At 42.4% G+C, this 23,819-nt stretch overlaps 1 protein-coding gene across 1 annotated transcript; it reads left to right on the plus strand.

Moving 5' to 3' along the window:
* The first annotated feature begins 3,600 nt into the window (after nt 1–3,600).
* On the plus strand, nt 3,601–23,666 carry Zfp449 (zinc finger protein 449). Its single transcript, XM_003752076.6, has 5 exons — nt 3,601–3,695; nt 5,382–5,828; nt 10,196–10,400; nt 20,396–20,509; nt 20,666–23,666. Exons 2-5 carry the CDS (start codon nt 5,475–5,477, stop codon nt 21,547–21,549), a joined length of 1,557 nt encoding a protein of 518 aa, XP_003752124.1. The 5' UTR covers nt 3,601–3,695; nt 5,382–5,474; the 3' UTR covers nt 21,550–23,666.
* Nucleotides 23,667–23,819: the final 153 nt, after the last annotated feature.

Raw genomic sequence — 23,819 nt, forward strand, 5'->3', positions numbered from 1 at the left:
GAGGTCAGGTGATAATGGAGTTTTAGCTCCATTCTCCCAGTGGGTCCAATAGGTCTCTGAATCCACCCTACAGGTATTCCCCACTTCCCAAATGTTTAGGTGGAATAGATACACTCCTCAGAATTTCCACACCCTTACCTTCACCTGTACAATGAGCTCTATTGCAATGGATTAACCCATGTGCAAACCATTAGAACTGACTTTTTGTTGTAAACACTGAAGCAACACCAGGGTTCCATTCCTGAAAGAATTACAGAGATTGGCCCCGCGCTAAGGGTTTGAAGCCTACAGAGACAGTGACCCCCACCATCTTTCCATTCGACTTGCCTATTTGGCCTCTGTGGAAGCCAGGCAGATTTTGGAAGATAACAGTAGATCACTGTAAATTTAATAAGGTGGTGATCTCAAGAGTGGCTGCTGTTTCAGAAGTGGTCTGGAAGTGGTTTTGCTGATTTTAACAAGTTGAGATCCCCCAGAACGTGGTGTGCAGCTACGGATCTAGTAAATACCCTCTCCATAATTGTTAGTAATGACTAAAGACTACAAGGAGCAGTTTGCTTCCAGGTGGCAAGACTAACAATTCATAACCACTACCCTATTACAGAGGGTTTTTCTAACTTTCTGGTCCTATGTCATAATTACTTCACAACATTCATTTTTAATAAAATATTTTATTAATTCTTTGATGTCTTCATACATGCATACAATATATTTTGATCATATTCACTCCCAATTCCTCTCCAAGAGCCACTTCTACTCCCATAACTTTGTGTCCTCTTCTTACTTAATAACCCACACAGATCCAAATTGTGCTGTCCATAGACTCAGGGTTGAAGGGACATCCACTAGAGCTCCTTTGACCTACCAGGGACCACATGCTTAAAGAAAACTGACTCTTCCTCCCCCAGGAGCCATCAACTGTCCATCGCTCTTCAGGGAGGAGAATGCTCCTCCTCCATGCTGGAATGATGACTGGCTTGATCTCGCACAGGTACTGTGTAGGGACCCACAGCTGCTGTGATTCATGAGTGCAGCAGGTCTGCCAATGTGCAGAGCCTGCTGTGCCTCAGTACTTCACAACCTCCGCACCACGCAGATCTGAAAGCACCTTTTGATCTAAGGGCACAGCTGATATCTTTATTGAAGTAACCCTACCTTTCTACAGAAGCCAGAAACAATACCATACTATGTACTATACTTGGGATTTGGGGAAGAATCTGGGGGAGGAATCTTCCCAACTAAGACATTAAAGCATCACAGCTAGAGATAGCTCATTTTAGAGTAACCCAGAAAGTCTGAATGGACAATGGATGAGTGAGTGGGTAAAGAAGTTTGGGGTAGAAGCTGAGAAAGCTCACTTCAGAGACAGAAGCATAAAAACGAAAGCTTTATTTTCCACACATCCAGGGAGGCGGCCTGAACAGTCTCCAAAGGGAGATTGTACAACACTATTATAGGATGGGGACACAAAGTAAGGGGGATGTGAGTGGGTTGTTGCATTGATCAATCACACTTTGACACAAGGGGTTAAGCAAGGAAGTTACTGTTAATGACTAGGCCTTATCTGGGTCACCTGGTTTCAGGGTCCTTGAGTCAGCTTTTGTAGTCAGGCCCCCTCCTGGACTCTGACCTGAAATCTAGGAAGATAAAGGCACAAAGGAGTGGATAAACAGCACGTAGTCAATTAAGTCAAGAAAGTCTGCACATTCATGGCTTCTGTGCCTTAGTCTAGCTAAGAGGATAGTAGCATCGTCCCTCTTTACATCCTTGATTGGTTAACAGACAAAAATGAGACATCTGAAAAGCAGGATAGAGGAGCGAAGGAGTAGATAAACAGCACATAGTCAATTAAGTCAAGACAGGCAGCACATCCGTGGCTTCTGTGCCTTAGTTTAGATAAGAGGATAGCAGCATCGTCCCTCTTTACATCCCTTTCTGGTCATGAGACATCTGAAGAAGCAGGATAGGAGTTGGGTTCTGGGGCCCGGAAACCTAAACTCAGTTTTGACCCTGTCAGCAAGGTGGAACTTGTTCCAGAGATGGCTGAACTCAGGAACAATGGCACGCAGACATGAAAATGTCATAAGAGAATCTATACTTGTACAATTAGTATGTGTTAATTTAAAATGATGGATGGATAGTATTATATAAATATATTGTATGAAGGTATGAAATTTTCAAAGAATAATTTTTTAAAAAAAGAAAGAAAGAAAACGGCATGTGTGAGGTACTAGGTCCAATTCCCAGAAAAGGGGAAAACGACAACAACATGAACACAGAACCCAGAAAACAAACAACTGCCTCCGACCTTGGGGCCAACTTTGAAGCAGAGAAATCTTCCCTCTTAACATATTCTCCAAGGTTTCCAAGCTCTCTCTCTAATCAAATCACACATTTAAAAAAAGTTGGAGCTCCTTCGAATTCTTAAAAGCATAGGTGGGCAGCCTTTAGGATGGAGATCGGTCCAGGGGGACCGGTCCTGCCTCTCTGTGTGCAGTTTTACCATTACCCTTTCTTTCAATTTGGCTCTCAAATCCAAAAGAATCACCAGGCTCCCATAATATCTTGGTTGAGATCAGCCTCTCTTGCTGTCAAAGATGACGGGGGGCCCAGATGAGAGTAACGGTGGCTTTGCAGGACTTGAGAGTCAGGGACTCCAGGCCTCAGCTAATGAGAACAACTTTGGCTTGGATGGAGCTGTCTTCAGTGCCTGCCAATAGCCCCGCTCCTCCCATGTCTGTCTTGCTTCCACCCGATCCTCAAGGAGGCACAAGGACAGGAAGCTTTTTCCTTGCTATCTTGGACACACTCAGGTCTAGATACAGATTCTCGGGCAGAAATAAAGTCCTAGTGCTAAAAAGCTGGCCCACACAGACCAATAGCCCCAGCCCTGGACCAACATGAGCATGTTTTCCCAATCAGCACTATTGTATTTAGTGGCCCTTGGACCAAGTCTCCCTACAACTCACTGACAAAGGAGAAGGAAAACTTTGCTTCCAAGGGCAGGAAAAGCAGGGAACCATTTGGAAGACTTGAAATAGTGCCAGAAGGCTAATCCTAAAACTCCAGAGATCACTGGGGGCTGTTGAAGGTGGAGAAGACTAGGAGGGGTTCTCTAGATAGAAGAAGCTCCAAGCTTTCAAGAGAAAAAAAAACTAAGAAGTATATTCAAGGTCACTGTGGCACACAGACAAGACAGATGAGAGTCCGCACCCCCCCCCCCCTTTAAAAAAAACTTATTAAAATGGCTCTAAGCTCTTTTGCTCTCCAGGGTGTCGTTAGGGATCCAGAAATCTGAGTTTTAAAAAATGCTTTCCCAAGAACCCCCTCCCCCCCGGGCTTGAGAATCACTGAGTGGATAGGGACTGTTTTAAACAAAGTTGTTCCCCCACCTGCATCAATTAATCTAAAGCTGATGGGAAGTAGCCCTTACTTGACTCACTACTCAGGGCTCGTCCCACCCAATCCCCTAGGACCAAGAAGCTATAAGACCGGAAATAGGAGCTCTTCCAAAACAGCTTGAAGCTAGGTGGAAGGCTAGGAGAGTCCCAGCCATTCCCACGTCAGCATCCTTGTGGGCTATAAGAGCGGCGGGAGGCGTGGAGCCTGCCGGGAGCTGTAGTACTCAAAGCGGCTGTGCGCCTGCGCCCTGGGCAGTTGCCGGTGAGCTCGGGCGAGCCGTGGGCGCAGAGGCGGTGAGTCCCGGAGCGGACAGAGGGCGTGGCTGTCCCTGGGGCGCGGGCGCGGGTAGCGGGGCTCTTTTTGCTGGCTGGGGCCACGCAAAGTGGCTAATTTCGTATGTGCCGTGGGCGCCAGGCCCCAGGAGCAACGAGGAGCAGCGGGCCCCTATTCGTTCAGGGACCCCGCCGCCGCTCCCTGCGACCTGGCCAGGCCTTGCTGGGAGTCCACGATGACTGGGAGTGCCTATCTGGGTGGTCGGACATTGTCATCCAAGAGCTCTCGGGCACCACATCTCTAATACTGGCATGGGGTTTTAAATCAGCTTTTATGCTTTTCAGGGACATGTCAGGTCTGTCGTTTCCCCTAGTGCCCTCTTTTCTTAATGGTGCCTTACGGGTAGGCCCTATGAGGGTGGATTCGGAGGCAAGCTTTGAGTGGGGGAAACACTGTTCCTTAATGAAGTGAGGTTTTTTTTTTTTACTATGTAGGGCCCAGGAAAGAACCTAGGGGATCACTTCCCTGGTAGATGTGGTGGAAGGTTTTGGGTCAGCCAGGAGAAGCTTCTCTAACCAGCTGTGAGACTGGAGAAGATTAACTAGTGGGTCCACAGCCAAAAGACTGCAGATCCTTGGATATCCTCCAGCAACGGTTACATGCTTGGGCTCAGGAAACTAGAAGCTTCCTAGGAAGGAGTCTTGACCAGCAATAAACTTCACTTGAGATCTTGCCTTGTGCCAGGCAGGCTGCTATTCACTTTCTGTGCCATTTGATCCTCGAAGGATATTTTTTTATGAAGCTGATGCTATCATTATGTGCTTGTTGCAGACAGGGGCATTTGGGTGTGAGGATTACACAGCAAATTATTCCAAAACACATCTGGCACAGGAGGACAGGTTACTATTACAGTAACGTGCGTTATTAAGTCAGGTTCAGTTCAGCTGACAGAGGGGGAAGAGGTTCAGGACTCCTTTTCTTGAATCCTCTTCAAAAAACCTTAAAGAGGACAGGTACGAGAGTTGCCTCTGCAAATGGGGTGGGTCCGTAGTATCTGTGCATGGTCAGGTCCTGAGCCCTGTATAAACAGGTATCTACCAACCCTGAGACCTCAGAGATTGCACTAAAATTATCTTGATACTTTTAGTTATTTCGGAAGTATCATGTTACCCCTCCTACATTTCTTTTGAAATTTCCATATAGAAAAAGAAAACTACTTGGAATTAGAGTAGGGATGGAATTAAATGCCAGCAGATCGGGGGGGCCTTATGAAAAGGCAGAGTTCTTACCTGTCACTGTGAGGTAGTAGAGACATGCTTTGCATGATGCTATTCACTGAGCACCTTACATCTATCTGGCATTTCTGAGGAAGCAAACTGAATTCTCAGTTAAACTTACAATACTATATGGTGTCATTGGCATATAGAATAGCGCTTTCTAGACTCTAGAATTAAGAGGCTATGGGGGTTTCATTGAGATTTTGTAAATATTTGAAATGTATGTACAATACAATTGATTGTGCCTATAAATGCTCTTCTGGGAAGTAAGTCCCCAGCTTTGATCTGATTCTCGAAACCACCAGAAAGACTGTGAGGTGCCCCTTTAAGTTCCTGTGGGAGAAAGCTGAGCACTGTTGAGTGAAGGGCGGTGAGTATGCTATGTTGTAACCATTGCTCTCTCTCCTTTTCATGTTTTCCTGTCTTCAGCTGTAAGTGGCCCCCCCCAGATTCTTACAGAGAGGAAAGAGCTGGAATCTGAACCATAGACCCCAGATAAACTGTAAGCTTCTAGAAGAGGTGATGGCTGTGGCCCTGGGCCGTGCAATCCAGGCCTCCTTGAATCAGGGCTCTGTGCTGCAAGAGTATGACACAGACTGTGAAGTTTTCCGACAGCGTTTCAGGCAGTTCCAGTACACAGAAGCCGCTGGGCCTCATGAAGCCTTCAACAAACTCTGGGAGCTTTGCTGTCAGTGGCTGAAGCCAAAGATGCGTTCTAAGGAACAAATCCTGGAACTGCTTGTGCTAGAGCAATTCCTAACTATTCTGCCCACAGAAATAGAGACCTGGGTGAGGGAACACTGCCCAGACAATAGAGAAAGAGTTGTGTCACTCATTGAAGACTTACAAAGAGAGCTTGAGATACCAGAACCACAGGTGAGAAAAAATGTGGGGGTCTCCTTAGGGGAGCAAAAAGAGGTAGGCTGCTGGGTCTGTGTCCAACATTTGGATTCTGATTCCACAGCCCCAAGACTTCTCCAGAGACTTTGCCAATGTTTTCTTTTGCTGGAATCAGCATATGGGTCTGAGGTTCTCCAGTGTATCTGTATCTAGAAAATTCTATCACAGTTAGCAATGCTTGGCTCTATGGCTTGCTAACCAGTTCCTGTACAGTATGATTGACAGTGACCTCTGAGTTGTCTACTTTGTTGATAAATTGCTTTTCAAAACAGAAGGGGGAGGAGAGGAAGAGTGTGTCCCATAAATTCTAAACTATTTATTATTCGGTTCTTTCCAGAATGATATGGCTGGCATTGAGTCAAGTAGAGTCTAGAAAGAATGCAAAGGAAGGCAAAGAAAATATGTCAACTGATACATATTTTCTACAGTATGTCTGTTCTTCACTTCAGGGGAAGACATCATGAAGTGGTCACAGGCCAATCCCTCTGCTTTCAATTACTGTGATGGGAGAGGCAGGAATTCTGACCAAAGTTCCAGGGCTTTGAGCAGTGTTGTCCCCGATGATGTGATTTTACAAAGTGGCCAAAAAAAAGTCTTAGTAAAGGGGAATAAATTCTGCTGTTTTCTCTGATTTGTGCAAAAGAACTAAAAATATGCAAAAGTTATTCCATTTATACCTGATAAACAGGGTGTGATTCTTGCGGGATTCCTTTCACGTACATGAAGGTTTGAAGGAGTTCCATGTTTCAGAGAGTGTAGCAAGAGCTCTTTATTATAAGTGATGTGCCCATCTGACCCATTAAATTCCAGAAGCACTGCCTGCCAGCATATTGCTTTCTGTTCAGAACTACCTTTTGGAAGCTTCTGTTCAGGTAGGGCATAGATGAGCTCAGGGCAAGTTGAACACAGAGGAGTCTTCCCATCAGGAAGTAGCAAGAGCTTCTACCTGACATTCAAAGTCCTTGGACTTGGGATGGGGTTTGCTAGAGCCCTTGGCTTCTGCACAACAAGTGGTTTGCCTAGGAAGTCACCAAAACTCTTTGCCTCTCTAGGGCTGGGTTATGGGTAGTTTCCTTTATCTTCCTTATTTGGGTGAAAATATTCCATTTTTTGTCTTTGGGAGATCTAGGCATTCCTGATTATCTCAGGCACTTGATACTTACAATGTAGCCAGTGCTGCTAGAATTAGCTGTGAATGTGAAATGGTACTCCTCACAGAGACTTGTACAGAGGAAGGAGCAGGTGGAATAGCTCCCTAGTAATTATTTGTGTTGGTTACTATTGAAAGCCTGGTACATTGTATATTCTGTAATAAGTACAGTCCAGGACAGTCAGCACTCCTGTCCTGTTATTGGTTGGTTGGTTAGTTGTTCGCTGTTTTTTTTTTCATTAAATTTATTTATTCATTTTCCAATTCCATATCAGCACTTCCTCTCCTTGCTGTAACCCCTTAGTAAGTCTTCCCAATTCTCCTTAGAAGAAGCTTCCCTCTGGGTGTCAACCTCCCACTCCCATCCTGCTACACCTCCCACTTCCGAACCCTGTTCATCAGGTTATGCAGGACTAGGTGCATCCATTCCCACCGAGGCCAGATAAGGCAGTCCATTTAGGGGTGCAGGATTCACACCGGCAAGAAGGTCGGCAACAGGGTCAGAGGCAGCCCCTGCTCCAGTTGATGGGGGACCCGTATGAAGATCACGCTGTTCATCTGTTACATATGTGCAGGGGCCTAGGTACAGTCAGTGCTCGCTCTTAAGTTGGTGATTCAGTCTCTTGGAGCCCCCAAGGGTTCATATTAGTTGGCTCTGTTGGTCTCTCTGTTGAGTCCTTGTTATCTTCCAGTTCCTCAGTCTTTCTTTCAACTCTTTCATTAGACTCTCTGAGGTTCATCTATTGTTTGGCTATGGGTCTCTGCATCTCTTTCCATTGAGTACTAAGTGGAGCCTCTTAGGAGACAGTTATGCTGGGTTCCTGTCTATAAGTCTAACAGAGTATAATTAATCCTGTCTACATGTATAACAGAATATCATTAATAGTGTCAGGGTGCTTGCCCATAGGATGGGTCTCAATATGGGGCAGTCATTAGTTACCTATTCCCTTAGACTCTATCTTTGTCTTTGCATATCTCTCATAGGCAGAAGAGTTTGGGTCAAAGGTTTGGTGGGCAGGTTGCTGTCCTTATCTCTCCACAGGGAGTCCTGCCTGGCAACCGGAAGTGACCACTTCAGGATCTGTACTCCCCACTGCTAGGAATCTCAGCTAGAATCTTCCGCTTAGACCCTCTGGGGCCTCTCCCCATCCCCCAGCTAATCTCCCTTCTCTCTCCCCTGCTCTCCCTATGTATGACCTCCCCCTGCCCCGTTCCCCACCCCCATCTCCTCTTCTACCCAGTTCCCTCCTCCCATTGACCTCCCTTATCTATTCTGTTTCCCCTTCTGAGTGAGATTCACCCATCCTCTCTGGTGTTCTTGTTATTTGACTTCTTTGGGTCTGTGGATTATCCTGTACTTATGGCTAATAGCCACTTATCAATGAGTGCATACCATGTGTGTTCTTTTGTGACTGGGTTACCTCACTCAGGATGATATGTTCTAGTTCCATCCATTTGCCTGTGAAATTCATGAAGTCATTGTTTTTGATAGCTGAGTAGTACTCCATTGTGTAGATGTACCACATTTTCTGTATTCATTCCTCTGTTGAAGGGCATCTGGGTTCTTTCCAGCTTCTGGCTATTATAAATAAGGCTGCGATGAACATAGTGGAGCATGTGTCTTTTTTATATGTTGGGGCATCTTTTGGGTATATGCCCAAGAGAGGTATAGCTGGATCCTCAGGCAGTTCAATGTCCAATTTTCTGAGGAACCTCCAGACTGATTTCCAGAATGGTTGTACAAGTCAGCATTCCCACCAGCAGTGGAGGAGTGCTCCCTTTGTTCCACAACCTTTCCAGCATCTGCTGTCCTTTGAGTTTTAATCGCTATCCCCTCCCCCTCTGGTTGCCCTTCCACAGTTCCTCATCCCATTCTTCCTCCCCTCTGTCTCCAAGAGGATGTCTCCACACAACCAGATCTCCCACTCCCTGGGGCTTCAAGTCTCTTAAGGTTTAGGCAAATCTCCCACTGAGACCAGACCAGACAGTCCTCTGTTGTATGTGTGTCAGAGGCCTTGGACCAGCTAGTGTATGCTGTCTGGTTGGTGGCTCAGTGTCTGAGAGATCTCAGGGGATCCAGGTTAGTTGAGTCTGCTGGTCTTGCTGTGGGGTCACCCTCCTCCTCAGCTTCTTCCAACCTTTCCCTAATTCAGCCACAGGGGTTCCTGACTTCAGTCCATTGGTTGAGTCTCAGTATCTGTGTCTGTCTCAGTTAGCTGCTTGTTGGGCCTTTCAGAAGACAGCCATGTCTTTAAGTGCTTCTAGGCCATTTGAGATTCCTCTGTTGAGAATTCTCTGTTTAGCTCTGTACTCCATTTTAATTGGGTTTTTTGGATTGTCTGCATCCTCTTGAGTTCTTTATATATTTTGAATTTTAGCCCTTTGTCAGATGTAAGGTTAATGAAGATGTTTCCCAATCTGTAGGCTGTCGTTTTGTCCTAAAGACAGTGTCCTTTGACTTACAGAAGCTTTTCAGTTTCATGAGGTCCCATTTATCAATTGTTGATCTTAGAGCCTGGGCTACTGGTGTTCTGTTCAGGAAGTTATCTCCTGTATACCGATGAGTTCAAGGCTAACACTACTTTCTGTTCTATTAGATTAAATGTGTGTGGTTTTATGTTGAGGTCTTTGACCCACTTGGACTTGAGTTTTGTGCAGGGTGATAAGTATGGACCAATTTGCATTCTTCTATACACAGACATCCAAGTTAGACCAGCATCCTTTGTTGAAAATGCTCTCTCCCTTTTCCATTGTATGGTTTTGGCTTCTTTGTAAAAAATCAAGTGTCCATAGGTGTATGGATTTACTTCTGGGTCTTCAATTCAATTCCATTGATCCACCTGTCTGTTTCTATACAATCTCATGCAGCTGTAGGGAGGATGGAGCAGGTGGAATAACTCGCTAGTAATTATTTGTGTTGGTTACTATTGAAAGTCTGGTACTTGGTATATTCTGTAATAAGCACATCCTAGTACAGTCAACACTCCTGTTTTGGTTGGTTAGTTGGTGGTGGTGGTTTTTATTTGTTTGTTTTTTAATGCATTGCCTACTGGAATCCCTGAGGTCTTTAAAGCTACATGTGTGTCTCACGATACTAGTTGGTAAGGAATATCTGACTTAGAAAGTGGTAAAACTAGCCTTACTTCCAGTGAAGTCTTGACTTTGGAGTGATGTGTTTTGGCTTCTCTCTCAGATTGACATGGATGACATGCTCTTGGAAGAACTGGCACCAGTTGGAACAGTACCCATGCCACCCAACTTGCATCTGGAGGAACCTTCACTCCAGGTGATGGCGCCTGTTCAGGAGCCCCCAGTGCCAGATGCCTGGATTCCACAAGCTGGGCCACAGGATCTGAACTACAGCACTGATGGTGAATGTCAGTCCTTTCTGGATCCTGGTAAGACAAGGACTTTCCTTTTAGTTAGGTGTTTCTTTTTGGGAACCAAAGAGCTCAGGGGCTTTCAGTTTGGGTTATAAATATGAATCTCCCAATGACACTGGACCACTGACATAAAGAGGTCATAAAGAGGCTGAGAACATGAGGAGGAATCCTCTTTTTCAGGAACACCGGGGAGTGAAGGATTTTGACTAGAATATCCTTGGGAGCTGGTTACAATGATGGCCTTGCCCAAGGGGATTTTCACCAAGGATGACTTGGGAAAGCCTCTCATGGGAGTTCAGATCCTCCAGTGTGGACACAATTGTCCATCACTTTTTAAGCCTAAGATATGAGACCCAAAGGAACATTTGCTTTTCTAGTATAAAAAGCCCCATTCAAGTAGAATACTTTGCAACATACCCTTCTCCAATCCTTAAAAATGATGCGGTCATTAATAGGGTGTGAAAAATAGTTAATGTAATGAAATCCCAAAGAGTGTTTGTAGAATGTGTTGAGAGCCACTGCAACAACTTAATCCAGATAAGTGCTGCACACACTGATATTTGAAGCCAGCTGGCTCTGACATAGCAAGGAGCTATGTCCCTTAGAGAAAGGCAGCTGGACCATGCAGCCCGCATGCCTTGGTGCTTCCCTTCCTTTTGGGGTTCCGTGACATCATTAGCCATGTTCTCCACCCTCTCTGTCCCCTTGTCCCTCATGAAAGATTTGGCTCAAGTGTGGCTGGAACTGTTATCTCGTGGGCACAGGTTCAACATGTTAGCACTTGGACTAAACTGTAGGGTCCTGAGACACAAAAGAGAACCAGAAGATGGAAATCAGTGTAACCAACCAGAGTTACAAAACGGAAACGCTTGGTGCTTGAACAAGTAGCATGGGGCTGAGGCCTAAAAGTCCTTTTTACAACGTTAGATTTATGAATTCGGCCGACATTAGGAGAATCTGTGAAGGGCCAGGACAGACACTGGGGATTGGTTGTTACACAAAGTAGAAAAGTAGCTTTGGCCACCCTGGAACTCAGTCTGGTAGGCAGTTGACAAATTCCATATGTGACAATAATGGCACATGGAGGAGAGTCACCTTCCCCCAGCTACGAGGCGACCAGACATTACTGTGTGTAGCACTTACTGTGTTAGGGTGATGCAGGAGGTTACCACATTCTAAAAACATTACTTCAGTTTGACTCTACATTACATTGACATTGGTTCACCACCCATAAGTGACCGGATTCTTTTTGAGACTCAGAGGAGAGCATGTTCCAAAGTATTCTACTTGCATGGGGCTTTTTTATACCATAAAAGAGACCAGAAACACTGTCTCCCGAAGCTCCAGGGGCAAAAAGAATACCTGTATTTGCACTGTGGAGGGCCAACAGGAGCCAGGAGCCAAGGTGGTGATCACTGAGAGGAAGAAGCAATTCCAAAAAGCTATTTAGCATGTGTAAAAAATAGGACTTGCTGACTGAGTGGTTATTGTGTAATGAACAAGAAAGGTGAAGGATACCACCTAGGTCTCTGGCATACAGAACCCAACCGAAGACTGGCTCATGGTCAAAGTAAGCTGAGATTTGACCACATGAATTTGTAGAGCTGTGTATTTTCAGAATTTATTTTATTACTTATTTGAGACACAGTCTCACTATTCAGCTCTGTGTGGTCTAGAACTTGCATTGTAGACCAGGGTGGCCTCAAACTCACAGAGATCTGCTTGCCTCTGATTCCTGAGTGCTGGGATCACAGTTATGTAGCACTATAGCAAGCTGGAATATTCAAATGATGGCAAGAAAGAAAAACACCCTAAAGTCCATACTTTTACATATTGGTTGAAGCAATGCTATATAATATTACCATGTATTTTCTAGTCTTTGTATTATCTTTGTTTTATATTCTTTTTAGAAATCTAAATCCTTGTGCATGTATATTTGCACTTAATTTTAGATCGTAGCCATCCTACTCAATTATAAACCCACATTGCTCATTCTGATTCGCATGTGATCTTAATCTTGTCTTAATTTTGCAGGAAAATAAGCACAGAACAGTGGTATTGTCAACTATTCATATTCATTTTCATACTTTACTTTCTAAAGCATATTGCCATTCAGGGCATTTTGAAAAGCAGATATAATACATTAATGAATCAAGTAAAAATAAAAATCAAAAGAAATTATCCTGTTAAAAATAATGTAAAATGCTTTATATTATCCCATTATTTATTTAATAACACTTTTGACTTTTTTTTTTCCTCTGGAGCTGAGGTCCGAACCTAGGGCCTTGTGCTTGCTACCACTGAGCTAAATCCCCAACCCCCCTTATTTCTTTAAAAGTTACTTAAAAATTTGCTTTTTTTAAAAAAATGAAAGTATCTCAGTATTTTATATTGGAAAGTGAGTGAAAAAGCATAAGACAATGACTAATGAGAAAATAAATGTAAAACTCATACATAAACTCAGTTAAGTCTACCTTAAAATGTGGAACATATCCCGTCAGTAAAAAATGAACTTTGGGGATACACACACACACACACACACACACACACGCCCACCCAGCTGTAGTAACAACACCTCAGTCACGAAGTAGAGACTTTGTGACATGATCTATGCCAAGTGGAGCTTAGTAAACTGATTCCCTGAACATAGGATGCTAACCGCATCCCCAAAGTACCTTCTTTCTTAACCTCTGGTTTTTATCCTTCATATTCCATTCCACTATATGATTTCTTGCGCATCACATCCCACAGTTATAAATCACCTCTAAAGTTTAAAGATTAAGGAAGAAAATGAAGGGTGTGCTTTTTTAAAAAGAATACAGTTTCTAAGAGTTTGAAATTCAGAAGGTTTACCATGCTTCTGACTCAGTGTCTGAACCCTCACTTCCTTGCTAATGGAACCTCCCCATATGCGTGTCCTCTTGACAGGGAGATCAGAAGGTTGAGGTCAAGGATGCTTGGTTATACACTTAAGTTTTGGGTCAGTCTGGACTACATAAAAGTCTTAGGAAGGAAGGGAGGGAGGGAGGGAGGGAGGGAGGGAAGGAGGGAGGGAGGGAGGAAAACCATACAAATAGGAATACAAACCTCTAGGCATACCTTTGCCTTTGCACTTTTGCATTGAATTGTTTGGTCCACTCTTACTTAGTTTCTTAGGAGTATATGGTTGGAATGACATACGCCGTTTTAGTCTTCAGTGTCTCGTGATTCTTTCTGTCCTCTCTCTTACTGCTTTCTTTTGTGTTAGGTGATTATTTGTAGTGTAGCATTCTACTTGCTTTAATGAACACTCACTATGTCTAAGTTAATTCCCCAGTAGGTGATTACAGTTTACTATTCTGTTTTAGCTCATCATCAGTTCTGAGTTATACTGATAATGTAATTGAAATACAGAAGCATTAGACCTATATAGGACTATATTCTTTACTTCTGGTACTATAATCAGATTGTTATATCAAGCACATTATATGCCCCACAATATATTGCTATAATTATTACTATACATAGTTTTAAGAATTTTATAGAAACTAAAAGGAAAACAAACACATTAGAGCTTTTGCTTTTTAACATCATTTGTCATTTCTGGTTTTTTTTTCATTTCTTTAGATGGTTTGAGCAGGCCACCCTAGTCATTTCTTAGGCTTGTGTAGGGTTTTTTCTCACCCTCCTCACACATGCTGTTATTGACAGATCGATTGCCTTTCTCCATGGCACCAGGCTGTTCTCTTAAATCTTTTGAGAGGAAAGAAGCAGAGCCTTTGATTTATAATGTCTCCTAATTATAGAGCTACTTTGATTTGTGCTGTTTTTTCATGTGGCTTTAACTTATGATCTTGGAGCTTCTCCCTTGCACACTGAAGAACAGCCTTGCTATCTTTAACATTATATTACTGTGTTCAGACAAGTTGGCTAGCACTGAATTCTGTTTTGTTCCTCAGGGATATCTCCATTTCTTTTTTTCTTTTTTTTTTAAAGATTTATTTAGCCCTCTTCAGACACACCAGAAGAGGGCACAAGATCTCATTACAGATGGTTGTGAGCCACCATGCGGTTGCTGGGAATTGAACTCAGAACCTCTGGAATAGCAGTCAGTGCTCTTAACCACTGAGCCATCTCTCCAGCCCCCAATATCTCCATTTCTGATTACAAGACAGATGGTTGAATGGAGAGCTCTTAGTTGACAGTTTTCATTTCTCTTCATGCACTTTGACTGTGTCACCCACCCCACTGCATTTTAGCCTCCCTTGCTTCTAATGAGAACTGAAATTTTCATCTTAAACTAAATTGGTATAATTAAATCTCTAACTATTTTGGAGTTTAATGTTTTACTAAATTTACTCTCTACTCACTTTAAAAATTATATTACATTCATTTATATATATGTATGTGTATAAATATCCCTGGACCTATCACATGTTTCCCAGAAATTAAATCTGAGTCACCAGGCCTGGCAGTAGGGGCTTTTACTGAGCCCTTATACCAGCCCCTCTGTTAACTTTAATTGAATCCAATTTAATATTTACCTAAATTTGTGGGTCATTTTTTCTGTTTTTCAACATTTTACATCTCTCTCTCTCTCTCTCTCTCTCTCTCTCTCTCTCTCTCTCTCTCTTTCTCCCTCCCTCCCTCCCTCTCTCCCTCCCCTCTCCTCCCCTCTCCCCCCACCTCTCTGCCTTTGCTGTGATGTGGCTGTGGATCTTCTGTATTTGTCCTTCTTGGAATTCGCTGGGCTTCCCTTACGTAGATGAGTCACTTGCAGTGCACTTGAAGAGTTCTCTCTGCTGCCATGTACCAATCCCTGCCATACGTTCACTTTTTTATAATGGGGGAGAGATATGGCTAAAATCACCCAGCTATTCATTCATTTAACAGAAAATCAAATAACAATAACAAGTTCAGGAGAATGACTTTGTTGTATGCTTTTCCTGGGGAGATGCTACCACACAAGAACTTGCCCCAGATAGGAACCTATGATAACCCAAGTTTGGGTACCACCAAAGTCCAACTTGGAGAACCATTGATTTTATTAGTGTTGTTTTCAGGAATATGGGTGTTACTTACAGGGATAGAAATGGCTCAAAGAGCTGCATCACCGAAGGCCACCGCAGCATGGTGACAGGAACCTGGCACACACTGCACAGCCTGCAGGCAGCTCAACAGGCCAGAGAGTGTCCTTTAAAAGTGACTCAGTCTAAATCTCTTCCAGTACTCAACTGGTTTTTGCTTCTTACAAAAGAAGGTACCTGGTCTGGTCTCTTGAGTCTTCTGCTCAGCTTGGCCTGTTTTAGAATCTTCTTAGAAGAGCTATACTGAGTTGTTTACCTTTTGTCTTAAAGACTTTACTGCAGAGTAGATGTTCAGTTTTGGAGGAAATGCTATACAACAGCTACACATCAGAATTACAGTTGTTACCATATATTATCTAGTTGGTGTATGTGTGTGTGTGTGTGTGTGTGTGTGTGTGTGTGTGTGTGTGTGTGTGTGTGTGCGCGCGCACGCGTGTACTCAAGTGGTGGTGGCACATGCCTTTAATCTCAGCATTCAGAAGGCAGAGGCAAATGGATCTCTAATTCAAGGGAAGCCTGGTCTACAGAGGGAATTCCAGGATGGCCAGGGCTACACAGAGAAATCCTTTCTCAAAAAATCAATATATATGAATAATATATATGTGAACAGAAGCATATGGCCATATTGGAATGTGGACTGTAGCCCAGGCTGACCTGGAACTCACTATGTAGCCTAGGTTAGCTTCTAGCAGATGAGAACCTTCCTTCCTCAGATTCCCAATTACAGCATGAGTTACCACACCCCAATGGCTATGTTTACTTCATACTTTTAAATGTATCTGTTAATTTATTGACCATTGTATTACTTATTCTTTTATTGTTTCTTTTTTCTTAGTTCTTTATATACCTGGAGAGTAAAAGCAGGAACTTTTTTTTACCTGTTCTCTAAGCTATTTCATTATTCTGTTGTTTCCATTACTGTTCACAAGGTTTTTGTTAACATGATAAGATGCCATTGGCCAAGTCTATTCTTTCCCAAGATACTAGAGTCCTCTTCAGAAATATTTTACCGACACCTATATCAGAAAATATTTACCATACTTTTAGTAATTTAAAGGAGTTAGATTTATTATTAAGGTCTTTAATATTTTTAAACATTTTTTCTTTTCTTTTTAAGATTTATTTATTTATGGATATATAAGTACACTGTAGCTGTCTCTTTAGATACATCAGAAAAAGGCATCAGATCTCATTACCGATGGTTGTGAGCCACCAGTGGTTACTGGGATTTGAACTCAGGACCTCGGGAAGAGCAGTCAATGTACTTAACCACTGAGCCATCTCTCCACCCCCATTTTTTTGGGACAATTTTCCTGTGAGCTCTAGTGTTCTCTTTATTCAGGACTGCTTTGACTCTCTGTATTTTTTGGTGCTTCTATATGAACTTTTCTAGTTCTATGAAGAATGTCATTTGAATTTTGAAAATTACATTTAATCAGAAGGCCACTTTGGGTAACTGACATTTTTACAATTTTAATTCTGCCAATTTGTGAATGCAGGAGGTCCCTTAACTTTATAGTATATCTCTCAATTTCCTTCATACATGTTTTATAGTTTTCATCATAGAGACATTTTACTTTCTTGGTTAAGTTTATTCCTAGGTGCTTAAAATATTTTAGTCTTTATTTTTAATTATGTGTACAGTGGAATACATGAATCCAGTGCCCTCAGAGGCCAGAAGGCATCATAGTCCCCAGACCTAGAGTCACAAGCATCTGTATGCTGCCAGATGTCACTGCCATTTCTCCAGCCCCTATTCCTACTATTTTTTGATGGTATAGTAGATGGCATTGGTTTTCTGGTTTCTTTTTCAAGTTCAGTCCCTTTTTTTTTTTAAGCCACTCGCTCTTGTTTGTCTTGTTTGTTGATTTTGTATCTGGCCGCTTTGCTGAAATCATATCAGATCTTAGATTCTTCTATCTTTGGGTTTTAAATATAAGAACATATCTACAAATAGGGTACTTTGGCTTCATCCTTTTCCATTTGTTTCACTTTTATTTCTTTCTCTTGCCTTGTTGCTCTTGCTAAGATTTCAAGTGCTGTATTTTAAGAGTAATAGGAAAGGACAGAACATAGAACTTTCAGTGGTTTGGGGTAAATCTTTTCCAGTAGCCAGACAATTGGTGTTTAGTCCAACACTTTCTACATTGCTTTGTGAGTTTTACTGTGGGTTTCTGGAGATTAAAAAAAAAGATAATAATGTAGATACCTTTGAATCCTAAAGCAGCTCAGAAAAGACCTTAAGATGTCTTTTCAATAATACACAATAATCAAACAGTGGGAAATAGAACTTTCCCCAGTGCCAGTGTGCTATGCAGATGCCATATTCCACATTTAGGCTGTGCTTTCTTCTTAAATGAATTACTTTAAAATTTTTTTTACATCCCAATTGCTGCCCCTCCCTTCCAGTCCCTCTTCACAGAGTCCCTTCTCCTGTCCCCCTCCCCTTCTTGTCTTAGAGGGTGGGGCCCCTTTGGTAACTCTCCCTCACACATCTTGTGTCTTCAGGATTAGACATATCCTCTCCCACTGAGGCCAGAGAGGGCAGCCCTGCTGAGGAACAGATACCACGGACAGACAAGAGCTTTAGGGACAGCCTCTGCTGTAGTTGTTGGGGGAGCCACATGGAGACTTAGCTGCACATCTGCTGCATAGGTGCAGGGGCCTCGGTCAAGCCCTTGTATGCTCTTTGGTTGGTGGTTCAGTCTCTGAGAACTCCTAAGTGTCCAGGTTAATTGACTCTGTTGGCCTTCTTGTGGAGTTCCCATCCTCTTCAGGGCCCTCAGTCCTTTCTCCAACTCTTCTATATTACTCTCCGAGCTCCGTCCAGTGTTTGGCTCTGGGTATCTGTGTATATTTCAGTCGGCTGCTAGGTAGAGTGTCTCAGAGTCCTATCTGCTAGCATAACAGAATATCATTAATATTGTCAGGGATTGGTGCTTGCCCAGTCTCAAGTTGGGAGATGATGATTGGTTGGCCGTTCCCTCAGTCTCTACTCCATCTTTGTCCCTGCGTTTCTTGTAGACAGGACAAATTTTGGGTCTAAGGTTTTGTGGGTGGGTTAGTGTCCTCATCCCTCCACTGGTGGTCTCTCCTGGTCACGAAAGGTAGCCTCTTCAGGTTCCACTGCTATGCTTCTCAGCTAAGGTCACCCTGTAGACTCCAAGGAGTGCCTCCCAGGTCTCTGGCACTTCCTAGAGAGAGATTTTCCGCATTCCCTAGAGAGAGATTTTCCGCATTCATTCCCTAGAGAGAGATTTTCCGCATTCATTCCCTAGAGAGAGATTTTCCGCATTCCCCAGCCCAGCAGCTATACTTTGAGCTGTGCTTTTGCATACAGCTGAAGAGTGTTTTCTGAGTTTCTCCTTTTCTTTGCTTCAGTCCCCACTCTCTGCTGTGCCATTACCATATACAAGGGTGTTCTTTCCGGATCTACTCTCCAGAAGTATCAACATTTTCTCACATCTCTGTCTTTTTACAACTACAGTGCCTTCCTGCCACCGGCTATGTCTAAGGGTAGTTAGTTCCTCTCTAGCTGTGTCAATCCTATCCCCAGGAAAACTTGGCAATTATTGGGTGCCTATAATCTGAATAAGTCTCAGACTGTTAATAGCTCAGGCTATTAATCTTCCAACTTTTAACTCATGTTTCCTCCCAGCAGCTTTCTTTTGAGCTGTGACCCTCAGTCTTTTTTTTTTTTTCTTTTTTTCCGGAGCTGGGGACTGAACCCTGGGCATGTGCTTGCTAGGCAAGTGCTCTACCACTGAGCTAAATCCCCAACCCCCCTGTGACCCTCAGTCTTATTTGATCTATTCCATACTACCCCTCATCTCATCTTAATTTTTGAAATCCAAATAAAGATCAAATAGTGAATTGTGAAGTGAATTTTCCTTTTGAGGCAGAGTCTCACTCTGTAACCAAGATTGGGGTGGAATTTTCAGCTGTCTTATCTCAGTGTAGAATTACAGCATGCACCATCACACCCAGCACAGAAATCCATATGAGTTCTAGCCTTCGTTTCTTAGTCTGAAAATTGAAATATAAGACCTTTTGTTAAACAAGGAATTTCTATTTCTCGTGTCTTAATCCGAAGTACAAGTTTTTCTTTGAATTAGTATTTGCTTGTATGTGCCATTTTAATAATTCTAATATCTAACCGTCAGCCCATTTGTTATCTCAGGTTGACCATTTCCAAACCATATCTTACTATAGGGTAGTATATGTAACCAACAATGAGGATTGAGAGGAAGAGGCAGAAAAAAATAAGAAGGCTGAATATGGGGGAAAGCAAGTACTTGGTTCTACTTAGGCTGTGAGACAAACACACCTGGCAGTTAATTTGGGTTATTTTTTAAATGCCCTATCTGGATCTGCTGACACATAAAGACTATGTTTTGCTGCTGCCAATTAAGTTCAATAAAATGGAAATGTTTCTAAGAAGGTTCAAGTGAACTTATTCCAGTAAACAATTTTCTAACACCTATGTTTACACCACTCTTCTTTGACACGTATGTTTATACCAGTCTTCTATGATATGTATGTTTACACCACTTTTATTGACATATGTTTACACGACTGGTCTTTGATCCATATGTTTAGACTGATCTTTTTAAAGCAATCAATAGCAGTATTTCCCACCAACATTTTATAAAGCTTTGCTCACTGTTTTAGCTGTAGCATAAATAAATGTTTCGTCCCAATGAATTCAGAACTAACTTAGTGCATTGCTCTGGCACACATGGATTCACTCACCTGAGAGTGCAGGATGGCCTCCTCCAGTGCTCTTTTGTTCCTGTTATTGAGAAACGACTCTTATAAGTGACTCTGGGTGAAGGAACAGTAACGAGGAGGAAGGAGGCATGCGTCCATGCAATTAGCCTCTATTCTAGAAAACTGCTCAGTGAACCACATTGTCATGCTTCTTCCCTTTTGCTTCTTGACCAGGTTATCAGTTACCAAAGCTTGACATGAATTTCCCATTGGATCATAGAGAAGAACCATGGGTAAAAGACTTAGAGGATCCCAAAGAAATGAAACAGTTACTTGATTCCAAGATTGGTGAGTAATGATTCATGTATATTCTTGGGAAGGTGGGGAAGAATCAACAGTAACCAAGAGCAGAGCTAGGAAGCATGTTGAGGAGTTTCTACACTCCCTACTGATCTCCTTCCGACCCCCCACACAATGACATCTTCAGTCTCCATTTCTTCTCAGGTTTTGAGATGGGAATAGAAAATGAAGAAGATGCTTCAAAACAGAAAAAACTGGAAAATCTGTACCCATTTGTTGTAACTTTAGAGGGGAATGCTCTCCATGGTCCCATTTTGCAGAAAGACTATGTGCAGTTAGAAAATGAATGGGAAACATCCCCCGAGGATTTGCAGACAGATTTAACAAAACTCGTAGACCCGCAGAACCCGACTCTAGGAGAGACACCTGAGAACCCTGACTTGGAAGAACCTCTCAACCCAAAGCCTCCAAAGAAAAAGAGTCCTGGAGACAAACCTCACCGATGTCCCCAATGTGGCAAATGTTTTGCTCGGAAGTCACAGCTTACTGGGCACCAGCGAATTCATTCAGGAGAGGAGCCTCACAAATGCCCTGAATGTGGAAAAAGGTTCCTGCGTAGCTCTGACCTTTACAGACACCAACGACTTCACACAGGAGAAAGACCCTATGAATGCACTGTATGCAAAAAGCGATTCACCCGGCGCTCACACCTTCTTGGGCACCAGAGAACCCATTCTGAAGAAGAAACATATAAATGTCTTGAGTGTGGAAAAAGCTTTTGTCATGGATCAAGTCTTAAAAGACATCTGAAAACTCATACAGGTGAAAAGCCTCATAGATGTCATAATTGTGGGAAAAGTTTTAGTCGCCTGACGGCACTTACTTTGCACCAGAGAACACACACAGAAGAGAGACCTTTTAAATGTAGTTATTGTGGGAAAAGCTTTAGACAGAGACCAAGCCTTGTAATTCATTTAAGAATCCATACCGGGGAAAAGCCATACAAGTGTACTCATTGTTCTAAAAGCTTCAGGCAGAGAGCAGGCCTTATTATGCACCAGGTCACACACTTTCGAGGACTTCTTTAAGAACTGTTAAGGGAAACAGGTTCTATCAAAGTTAACACTAGCTCAGAGACAGTGTAGGCTACAGTAGATGTTTATCTTAGAAGCCTTTTGTCTGAACTTGTAAGTGTGGCTTTGAGGGGTGCTATTTCTTTAAAACCATCTTTCAAGGTATATGATGAGTACTAGAGTGTCCACGTATTCTTGCAGTTTCTCTGAATTGATTATCTTCTGTCTTTTCTGTGTTTAATTGCAGTAGAAATGTATGGTTCCAAGGCAACCTTATGATAAGCATAAGCACAAAGCGTGTAAACGGCGGCCGTCGTTTACGGGTAGGACCAATTGATGGATGAGTACGGTGAGGGTTACATTGCTACCACGCTTGGCTCCTGTGTAATTATTAAAGGTGGTATATGGAAGCAGCCGGTAGGTAGATGTGCCCCAAGTGGCCAGAAATGAGGCAGTGAACTTTTTCAACACATTAAAATATTGTTTCAGGGGGATTAGGGTAAAGAGGGTGTTATTGGCCTAAGGAACAGGCTTGTTTCCACTTACAGTTTTGTGCTTAGAGAAGTTGTGGTGTTAAGTTTGAATTTTGTGAAGTTTGCTGGTCTGCTTAGATGGCTGTCTGTGGTGATGGTGGTTAGCGTGTGGTGATTAGCGTGGAGTGCTTTCCTTTTAACTGTGCTTGGTGTAGCAGAAGTAACTTGCAGTTGATGATGTGCGAGTAGAAGCTTAACTGTATTTAGAGGACGGAAGAACAAGTCTGCATGGATGTCCACTCTGCTTCAGGATTTGCTCCTGTTTATTTCAGTGCTTTTGAAACTTTGTCCATTCTTAAGTCAGTGTTTTTCTAAGTATGTGTCATAGAATACTTAGTTCCGCAAGTTGTTCTACAAATAACTTTGGGAATTGCTTCTAGCTGTTTGTCCTTCCTAGAATCACGAAAGCTCATCAGCATACGAGGCTCCTGGAAAGGCCCTAATTTAGAAAGGAGGCGCCTCTTGTAGCTCAATGCTTTCCAAACTTATTTGAGCCTAGAACATTTTTCCTGTACACATAGTGATACCTTGCAGTAGGATTCTGCGAGTATCCCTTGGGACATACTGCCTTAAACCAGTATGCCTGTAGCTGTCAGTGCAGTCCTGTCGCTCTAAACCTAGTTATTTCTAGTTGCAATGATTTTATGAAAAAATATTTGAAGATATACATATTTTGTATTATACACACATCATTTCAAGGACGTTAAAATCACTAATTCACACAATTTGTGGGTTACTTGGTGATTTGCAGCCTCTGAGTTTTAATTACACTTAGACACACACACATTTTAAGGAGGTGAAGATCACTAATTCACATAATTTGTGAATTATGTAGTGATTCTTAATCTCTTTGAATTTTACTTATAATCTCTCTCACACACACACACACACATACACACACACACACACACACGAGTTGGTACTTATATAAGTGTTCTCATGTAATCATAGTAACAACTCAAATCTCATAGTAAGAAAAAATCTCATCAATTAAAGCTGTTGATATGTGAAAATACTCATTGAGCTTAGTCCTTGTTATTAGATACAAGAAATGGGACATTCAAATACATTCCCTTTATGGAGATACACAGTCATCTTTAAAGTAGAACTAAGGAAAATATATCTTTTCATTGCATTGAAGTTCTTGGAAGTGATAAAGTATTTGGCGGGTATGTATTATGTGCCTAATTTGTCTTGTTCTAGTCTTAATGGAAGCTAGTAACAAAACATAATTCATATGTTGAGGCTCATAAAGCGTTTATAATATCTCTAGTTAAACAAGAGTTGGGAAACAAATGGAAAACAGTACAAGAGAGAGCTTGTGATTAAGTGCCAAATCATATGAAGTGCCAGAGCCAGGATGTGTCTTTTTTCTTGGCATCCAGGTCCCTGTATGATGCTGCTAATAATTCTGGGATTAAAATTAGACCCCAGTAACATGGGAGGAGTCTGAATGTAGAGATTAAAAATACAGAATGTAATGGCTTCTCTTTCTCTCTTGTGGAATTGCATTCAAACCAGAACAGTGCCTTAGAATGGATGTGCCCAACTGCTCTGTATTTATACATGATTTTAATAAAGTGGAAATGTGTATATATATACTCTTTCTGATTCTCTTCCTTTAAATGATTATTTGAACAACTTAGAGATCCTTCCCTAAGCATAGCAACGAGCATCCCAATAGACATCTACATGGCCACCCCAGGTTGGAATCACTTTTGAGACTGCAACCCTAATGCTGTGGTAAGGCAT

This window comes from Rattus norvegicus, chromosome X (genome assembly GCF_036323735.1).
Source record: "Rattus norvegicus strain BN/NHsdMcwi chromosome X, GRCr8, whole genome shotgun sequence".
Taxonomy (NCBI): domain Eukaryota; kingdom Metazoa; phylum Chordata; class Mammalia; order Rodentia; family Muridae; genus Rattus; species Rattus norvegicus.

What these genes read in the sequence shown, in the direction of transcription:
- Zfp449 (XM_003752076.6), top strand. Translation starts at nt 5,475, where the DNA reads ATGGCTGTGGCCCTGGGCCGTGCAATCCAGGCCTCCTTGAATCAGGGC. An exon ending in TTGAGATACCAGAACCACAG is followed by an intron (nt 5,829 to 10,195) that starts GTGAGAAAAAAT and finishes CTTCTCTCTCAG; the next exon opens with ATTGACATGGATGACATGCT. An exon ending in GTTACTTGATTCCAAGATTG is followed by an intron (nt 20,510 to 20,665) that starts GTGAGTAATGAT and finishes ATTTCTTCTCAG; the next exon opens with GTTTTGAGATGGGAATAGAA.